Source organism: Pezoporus wallicus, unplaced genomic scaffold, assembly GCF_028554395.1.
Source record: "Pezoporus wallicus isolate ANWC-B61680 ecotype Strahan unplaced genomic scaffold, APGP_CSIRO_Pwel_v1 contig_161, whole genome shotgun sequence".
NCBI lineage: Eukaryota > Metazoa > Chordata > Aves > Psittaciformes > Psittacidae > Pezoporus > Pezoporus wallicus.
Genome location: NW_026642654.1, coordinates 1,312,124 through 1,320,668, shown reverse-complemented (window position 1 = coordinate 1,320,668; position 8,545 = coordinate 1,312,124). Strand labels below are relative to the sequence as shown.

Here is an 8,545-nt window from a genome sequence, read left to right as displayed (position 1 = left end):
TGAGACACTCAACTTCTGGAGTCCCAAAGGGACCAAGGATTCCATCAGCTTTTTTCAGTATCGAGCCTGAATTGCTATGTTCAGTGAGAGTCAAGTGCCAGCAGTCTGTACACAGTGTATACCCTTTGTTTTCCTGCACCCAACCCCTGTAGCTCTGACAACACACAGATGAAGAATGGCTGATCCATGTTCTGCTTCAGTAAGGCAGGACTGGTGTTCCTGAAATCTGCAGCCATACTTTTGTGGTGAAGGTACACACACAATTTATATTCCACAGCTAAGGAATATTTTTTTTTCCTTGCTGATTCTCAGCTGTCACATAAAAACATCTGCTAATAACATTTTTTATCATCTCCATTTGGCAAAGTAATTCTATCCCATCCTGGCAGACAATGACCAGGCCTCAGTTATTCATGTCTTCCTTACCTCCTTGCTGGGCTGGGAAATGTGATACATTTTGGGCACAAAGCCTCTAGCACTTATTCAATTCCAAGTACACCAGAAAACTGCAGTGCATCCCATCAACACCACGTGCTGGTGTGAACATGTACAAAGCTTTCTAATGGTCTCTATTCAAGTTCCATGTAGGATCATGGCTTTTGCCTTTGTTTTCAAAGAACTTTGTGGCTTGGATGCAGAACATTTAAAGGATTACCTATGTTTCTGGGGAGGAAACCATCATTAATGCAATGAAGCTTTCTGCAGTAACAGGACATTTCATCCAGACAGAAGAGACCAAACTTTCTCAGAGGTTAATGTGAGATTCTGGAGTGAATTCCTCCAGGAACCACAGATCATCACAAGCCTTCACTATCTTCTACTCCCACTGCAAAGCACATTCTTTTGGTTTTGTCTCTTCTGGTATAAATACAAAGCAACAATAAAAATAAAACAGGACACTTGTTCCATCCACTTGGGAGAGAAAGAGAACAAACACCACCTGACAGATGTTAGTTGCGTCATTTGGATATCACATAGCTACAGGGATGACACTGTGATACAGGAACCTAGCATAAAAGAGGTAGCATAGGCCAGTGGTGTAAATTTCAATTCATGTTGCAACAGGCACCTGTCCCCTGGAAACCCATCCGAGAGTGCCAAAGTGAGTTCATGAACATCACAGAACAGTTGTAAGTCCTAAGTGAATCTAGTTTAGAAACAAGTAGTTCCATCAACAGCATTATTTCAGGGTAGATTCTCTGCTGCTACAAAGGTATGCTTGAAAGCTTCAGCCTTTGACCCAGCCTAGATACTCACAGCATCTCAGACTTCCACCCAACTCTGTAAAATCTACTGGGTCAAAGTCTTTGAGACACCTAGCTCGCTCTCAAATTTGGCTGAAAGTGGTCACTTCTGGTTCTAAGTATCTGGAGGAGTTAAGGGACTGATTACAGTCTGAGACACTGATTACACAAACTGTATAGAAAATTGAGCTAAAACCTCTAGACAGAAAAATGACAATGTTCTGTAATTGCAAAGCCAGATTTATTAGAATAGGAAAACAATATAGAAAAAATAAAGGGTTCCTGTAAACACAAGATAAAAGAAGCTAACGTTGCACTGAAAGCTGAAACCTTGTGATAACAGATCTACCAGACACATATTTAACAAGCAAACCACAAAGAGGTATACATATGTAAACTGTGCTTTTGGTAACTTTGGAAATAACTGTAAAGGACTAGGATCGCAGCATGTTTTTTGTTATAAATAACCTGCCAGCAGTTTTTTAGAGAAAATATAACTGTTTTCTCTGTCTCTCAAAATATGTCTCAAGCTATAAAAACAATACAAATCTTTTCCTAACATCAAAACCACAGTCTTAGATCCAAACAGGTAAAAAATCTAAATGGCTTAAGAATGCTATTAAAATAACTCTATTAAAAATGTACCTACATTAAAAATATTTCCTCTAAAGGCTGTTCTAGCCAGAAGTTAAATCTTTAAACACTGCTTACAATATACAAATGTAGAGTTTTTCAGACATAACTATTGCTATACTAGAGGCTGGCTGACTTAAGAACCTTATTGTTAATTGTGCCACCCAGTCATGCAGCTTTGTGGTATTTCTGAGCAACGCCATAGGGAACATGAGCAGCGATGGTGCCCAATTTCTGTGCTCCTTCGATGTGAAACATCTGGTCATCAAAGAAAATGTGAGGGCGGATTTTCATGAGGATTGGGCCTTTAGGAGCTCCTGCTAGGAAAAGTGCCTCATCAATCTCCAGACCCCAGCTACGAAGAGTCTTCAGCACTCTGGCTCCAGAGCTCGCTGCACTTCTGGCTGTGACCAGGAAGGTCCTTATGGGACAATTTAATCGTTCGTTTTTGGCATAGAACTTCTTCTGGAGTTTCCCTAGGTCTTCCAGAAAACCTTTCAAAGGTCCCTAAGTAGGAAATACCAGAAGCATATTTAGTATTTGTCCACAGCTCCCTAAATCATTCTTTTCCTTTCTTCCACGTTGCCACTGACATACAGGGTTCCTTTCCTAATGATGTACTACTCAGCAAATTCTCTACATGGAAAAAAGTTAAAACCATAATCCTACATTCTATGATCAGTAGGAAACTGATTCTCAGTAAGGCTTACAAGATCTTCTACAATTCAAAGTCTTTAACTGTAACAAAATGTTCTTTAAAAACACCTAACTCTTTCTACTATGAACCATGAGCTGCACTTTCTTTTCCTGTGCAAAAACCAGCAAAAGACCTTATTACATAGACATCATTAAACTCTTTCTAGATTAATGACAATATTAGAATTATATGATGATTAATAGGTAAGTGATAGTTTGCATCAAATTGTAATACATTGCACTGTCCAATACTTTCATAAATCAACCTTTTATTCTGAATTTATACCATTTTTAACAATAGCAGAATTGTTTTGTTTGGGTTTGTTTTTTTTTTTTTCAGTTGAAGTTAATGTTTAAATATTTGTAGTTTTTTAGGCAAATGGCATAGTTCTGCTTGGGAATAAGCACAGATATTACCCTTTTTCAATAACTGTATATCCCCATGCTTAACATTACCTACACAATCCAATGAGAAAAATAATCAAGGAAATCAGTAATAGGCTTTCCTTTTCCTAATGATACAATTAAAATACAACTCTAAGTTACTGTCATATATATGCAGTTTGCTCAGTGAAGTGGGAGACCTGGTAAAAGGACTGCAGTGGTGGGCTCTTTTATGTCAAACATGCATTTTAAAGATTATCCTTGGAAAACAAAATACATAGGGCAATCAGCTTCCACAAAGAAGAATACACACTGGGGAATATGGAGAAATACAGCAGCAATGAATATTAACAGATGTTTTGAAAACTCACATATTCAGGAAGTACTAACCTGTGCAAGAGGCTTATTTTCATTCAGCTGTTCATGTTCAAAAAATCTGTCTAATCCTTGCTCTTTGACAATCTGTTCTGATTCATCAGAAAAGAGAACTGCATCCCCATCAAACGCTACCCTCAACTGCGTATCCGAGTAAGCAACATCTGTGTTGGCAGTGAACATCGTAGCTGATGCAATGCCTGAAAATACGTGAGAGAACCTCAGAGAGCATGTCTTAAAAAGTCATCCATTAAACTGTCAGCAGTTTGGTTCCAATAACTTATATGTGGTGACCTTTATAAATGGTGAGCAGAAACAAGCACTAAAGCTAATGAGTAATGGCTGTTCTGTAACACAAATGCATGGAAACTATCCCACTGGAGTAAATTTTTAGACATGCTTCTTTCAAATTCCATATAAGAATATACAGGAACAGTCCCCAAGGTGTGCTGCAAATGAGACATTCCAAGCAGACCACCAAATCAAACTACTTGCTATTTTTTAACTTCTTACAAAACACTTAAGTTGTTTTCTGTAAGAGATAACCCCATTCAAAGTTGAATAGAGGTAAGTAGGTATGTATGGGAGTTCATTTCCTGTAGTACGTGAGAAGACAGAAAGGTGTGACAAAGGTAGAGGGTGATTAAGTTCACAGAATCATAGAACAGTTTGGGTTTGAAGAGACCTTCAATGGCGATCTAGTCTAATCCCACTGCAATGAGCAGAGGCATCTTCCAACTAGATCAGGTTACCCAGAATCAACCATAAGTTGTCATTATCAGCAGGCTGAAGGGTCAGAGAGGAACAGTAAAGAGAAATAACCTGATTTTATTTGATTAGGCGAAAATAAGTGATAAACTTGCACAATACAAAGTTGTGACTTTCTGCATTTGATGAAGCAGGACTAATTTCTGTGAAAGACACACAATATATTCATTTTTTAAACAAGCACAACAGAGAGATGAGATAGGAAAAGAAACACAATTCAAACCTGCTTCTATAGCTTCTTGCACTTTTTCAGAGTCTGCTGAGAGGTACAAGTTTGTAAGGTATGCAGTCAGGTAACCAACAGGACTTTTTCCTCCCGTCATACAGAAACGTTCAATTGTTAAACCTAAAGTAAGAACAGCACAAGATGTGACTGTGCCTTCACACTACAAACCTGTAAAACGAATCTGTGAAAAGGTACACTAGCCTACAACTGACAGTAAACTTGAGAAAAAAATGTTCACTGTCATTTCAGCAAGTTAGGCTAAAACTGACTACAGTGTTTGATCAGCCCTTCCTTCTTGAGGATTTAAAAAAATACCTCTTAAGACAGCCAAATAACTGCTGTGAAGGTGTATGTATGATGTTTGGTATTTGGTGGATTAAACACCAAACAACAAAAAGCTTAAGGACTTCTCAGAAATGAAGACTCACACCTGACAGGTTAAATCTAGAGCTTTGGACCAAATTCTGTTCAACACTATCTTATGCTGACACCCCAAAATAAGTATCATCCTGTGAGCAATGGGTGCCAGTATCAAACAAGCTTCTTTCACAAAGGTCAGAACCAGAAAAATGAAAGTAATCCATTTTATTATGTAACAGTAGGCAGTTCAACAAGGTAGTATTTATTTTACTTACCATAGTGATTGATGCTGTTTATGAGTCTCACTCCCACCTGGGCATGGTTATTAGTCATCAGGACAATATCAAACCGTTCTTCATCATCAGGGTACAGCTCAAGAAGTCGGGCATTGACATGCTCCAGCGCCTGCAGGTTAAAAATGTGGGAGTCAACAGACAAGTGGAATGTGCCTTGCTTCTAATCATTGTGGTTTTAGTGATAGGACAGTCCTGAAGGAGAACATGAAATACTTGAAAATTTAGTTTGATGAACTTGTTTTATTCCTTTTTGCTCTGCTGCTCTCAACAGTCATCTGACTGGGTTCACATGAAAGGAAGCAAGTAAGTTTCTTTTGCTGAGCTATAGAATTTAACTTTATCATGGAAATCTTTTTTCTGGGGCACACCATAACCATCCAGAATAAATCAATGCATTGCTGAACATTATGACAATCAGCCAGTTTTTTTTTTTTTCCCACTTAAAACTTGGGCTTCCTTGTTCACCTGAAAATTGTTCTTGTGAAATCAAGGAGAAAGTGTATTTATATGTGCAACTACTTGTTTTGCATGTACAAATGTGAATTTGGGCCCCATATTTACACAAGATTTACTGCCACAGCTCAGGAGGTCAGCTTTCAAAGACTGTCTGTCCTTAAGTAATGAGTACAAAACCATATCCTGTCAATCATGATTACCTTGGTAATTTCTAACTGCAGTACTGAATAAGGAAGATTTTGATTTGAGATCTCTTTAAAGATAATGGGCCAACATGTCATAACCACAGTCTGGCATTCTTATTTCCTTGACCTTGCATCTGCTCATCTCTGTATTCATCTGTTCTCCTTATTTAGAATCTTACGCCTTTGGAGTAAGACTTGCTTTATGCTCTAGATTTATACCTCTGCTTTGGGATCTTGGCCCTTGAATGGTATTCTTAGGGATTATGGCAATAAAGTCAACATCATCAAATGGGTTAATTTTCATTAAGGTACTTTAAAAGTCAAGCCAGTTAAGGTTTAAAAACAGATTTGATAATTCTCAGAATCTCACTATAAAAAGCATGGCTATGTTATGGTGGACTGTGCTGAGGAAAACTCTGAACTGGTGTAAGGCCTAGGAAATATCTCAGTATGTGATCATAACCCATTTCTACTGCTAATACTCTACTACACTGTCAATTTCTTAAAGTATCAGAGAACAGGGGGAGTAGAGATAGGGATGCCATTTTTTGCCCAGTGCATGTACACTTTGCTGTCCAAGGAGGTCCTGGCCTGTGATGAAAATTCTTAAGTGTTACAAGCGTGAGATAAAATACTTTTAAGAATCATTAAGATTTCAATAAAGGAATCAAACAAAAAACATATCACTTCTTTTTGCCCTTGTCTCCAACTAGAAAGTGTCACCCAACAAACCCACAGTTCTCTAGCCTACTGATTCCTGTGACTAAGCATTTATGAATCTTTTAAAAAATATAAAGAATCCAAATACAAACAGCATACCGGAAGGGAACAGAAGGCAAGGGGCACTTAGCTAGGCATAGCTAACAGCTCTGATTTTCAAAGTGTGAGGGGTTAAACAGTCAAATCTTGCTTATATTCAAAGTGAATTTGACATTGATATCTGAAAAATCGCTTGAAAACAGTCTGTGCTAGCAGAGCTGCTATGTCTAGCTGCTACAGATAGGAAAAGATGCAGTAAATTCACTACTCAGTCTAGCCTCACTGGTGTACAAAATGAAATACTTCATGTTAAAACCACATTTGCAATGCTTGTGCTATTAATGCTCTTAACAGTTACCTGTTATATTTACAACAGCATGGGTATTGATATAAGTAATATTTTTCACTCTTTATTACAAAAAAGTGATCAATGTGGAAAACGCTTCAAATTCCCGAGACTAAACCTGAAGTAATGAAAATATACTTTTAAAACCTGAATCTCTAGGCTTTCTTTGGCCATTTTTTCTTACAGAATCATAGAATGGTTTGGGTTGGAAGGGACCTTAAAGATCATCTAGTTCCACCCCTTCTGCCATGGGCAGCAACACCTTTCAATAGACCAGGTTGCTCCAAGCCTGGTCCAACCTGTCCTTGAACACTGTCAGGGAAGGGGCAGCCACAGCTTCTCTGGGCAACCTGTTCCATTGACTTGCCACACTCACAGTAAATGATTTCTTCCTAATAATATCTAATGTAAATCTCTTTTTCATCATAAAGCCATTCTTCCCTGTTCTATCCCTACATGCCCTTGTAAAAAGTCCCTCTCCAGCTCTCTTGAAGGCCCCTTTTACATTTACCTTGTGCACTGAAAGCCAAATATTCCATTCCACCTCTGCTTAAACCCTGTCTCCCAGCTACGAGGTCTATTTCTTTTGCTGCTCAAGAACAATTCCCAATGAAAGTAAGGAAAAAATAATACTAAGAAAGAAGAACGTAATTTGAATAATACAGAATCATAGAATCATAAAATGAACGTCATAGTCCTACTAGCCCTATTATAAGTGAGACATAAAAATGGAATGAGGAACCAAGATGATCTGTTTTCCTGATTTTGTTTCTTGTGCACCGTGCCCAGCAGAACACGCAGGCTGCCCCGTACCGACCCCAGCAGCACACCGGGGAGCGCCGCGGGGCACAACCGCGATGCTGAAGGTGAAACTCTGGTCCCGGCGACACGAGCAGTTACGTGACCGCAGGCAGGCGTTCGGCATTAGTGCCGGCGGGCGGGAGGGGACCGGAGGGGAGCGCAGAGTGGGGCAGCCGCAAGGCCGTGTCCTCGCGGGGAGCGGCGGAGACCCTGCCGCGCGCTGCGGCCGAAGCTTGATCCCTGCCACAAGAACGCGTCCCCAGAAGGTCTCCTCGGCGCACGATTATCTCCGCCCAAAGAGGCTTCGGGCTCCTCCTCTTCCCGAAATTTGGCCTCGCAGCACCCTCCGCGCCCCGGCGCACTCCGCCGCCCGGTCTGGGTACCTTGACGAAGTAGAAAGCCGGTCCGGGTTTGAGGGTGACGTTTTCGTTGTCCTGCTGGTACTCCACGTACTTCTCCACCCCTTGCTCTTCGTAGATCCGCCGCTCCTCCACCATGTCGAAGAGCGCTCGGGAGGAGACAGCTACCGTGATGGCATGCTGGGGCTTGGGCTGCGGAGCAAGAGTGGGTTAGCGTCTGGCCGCAGCCCCCGAAGCTCTAACTCCCGCCCTTCCGCACTCACCGGCCGGGGTCTCTTGGACACCAGGTTGTCGTAGAAAGCCTTCGCCGCCGCCCAGTCCTGCTCGGCCTCCTGCAGCCCGTCCCCCGCAGCCTCGTTGGGCCGGACCCCCTCCGGGCCGGAGCCGCTCATGGTGCCTGGCTCGGCGAGGGAAGCGGTGGCAAGGACCGGCGCCCCCCCACCCCACCCTACCCCACCCTACCCTACCCTGCTCGGGCAGCGGGAACTTCCCCTTGCACTGCCTTTCCCTTTCTCTCTGCCGCGCCCGGGGCCGCCTGGCACGGCACGGCCCTCCCCTGGCACTCGGAGGCCCGGCGGGGTAGCGGGACCGCGGTTTCCCCACTCTCACACGCGAAGGGTCAGCGGGGCCGCAGCATCTCTCCTCATTGGGCGGTTC

General features: G+C 41.8%; 1 protein-coding gene across 1 annotated transcript; it reads right to left on the bottom strand.

The window, feature by feature from the left end:
• Positions 1-1,463: 1,463 nt before the first annotated feature.
• On the bottom strand, positions 1,464-8,298 carry NT5C1B (5'-nucleotidase, cytosolic IB). The gene is made up of 6 exons (XM_057431688.1): positions 8,152-8,298; positions 7,913-8,080; positions 4,962-5,091; positions 4,324-4,446; positions 3,348-3,532; positions 1,464-2,384 (listed from the first exon to the last, which is right to left on the bottom strand). The coding sequence occupies exons 1-6, from the start codon at positions 8,278-8,280 to the stop codon at positions 2,046-2,048; spliced, it is 1,074 nt and encodes a 357-aa protein (XP_057287671.1). The 5' UTR covers positions 8,281-8,298; the 3' UTR covers positions 1,464-2,045.
• Positions 8,299-8,545: the final 247 nt, after the last annotated feature.

Excerpts from the sequence above, each read along its gene's own strand:
- NT5C1B (XM_057431688.1), bottom strand. The coding sequence starts at position 8,280 with ATGAGCGGCTCCGGCCCGGAGGGGGTCCGGCCCAACGAGGCTGCGGGG. Across the intron at positions 5,092-7,912 it reads CGGCTTTCTACTTCGTCAAG|GCGCTGGAGCATGTCAATGC; the intron begins GTACCCAGACCG and ends TTTAACCTGCAG. Across the intron at positions 4,447-4,961 it reads AAACAGCATCAATCACTATG|GTTTAACAATTGAACGTTTC; the intron begins GTAAGTAAAATA and ends TTCTTACTTTAG.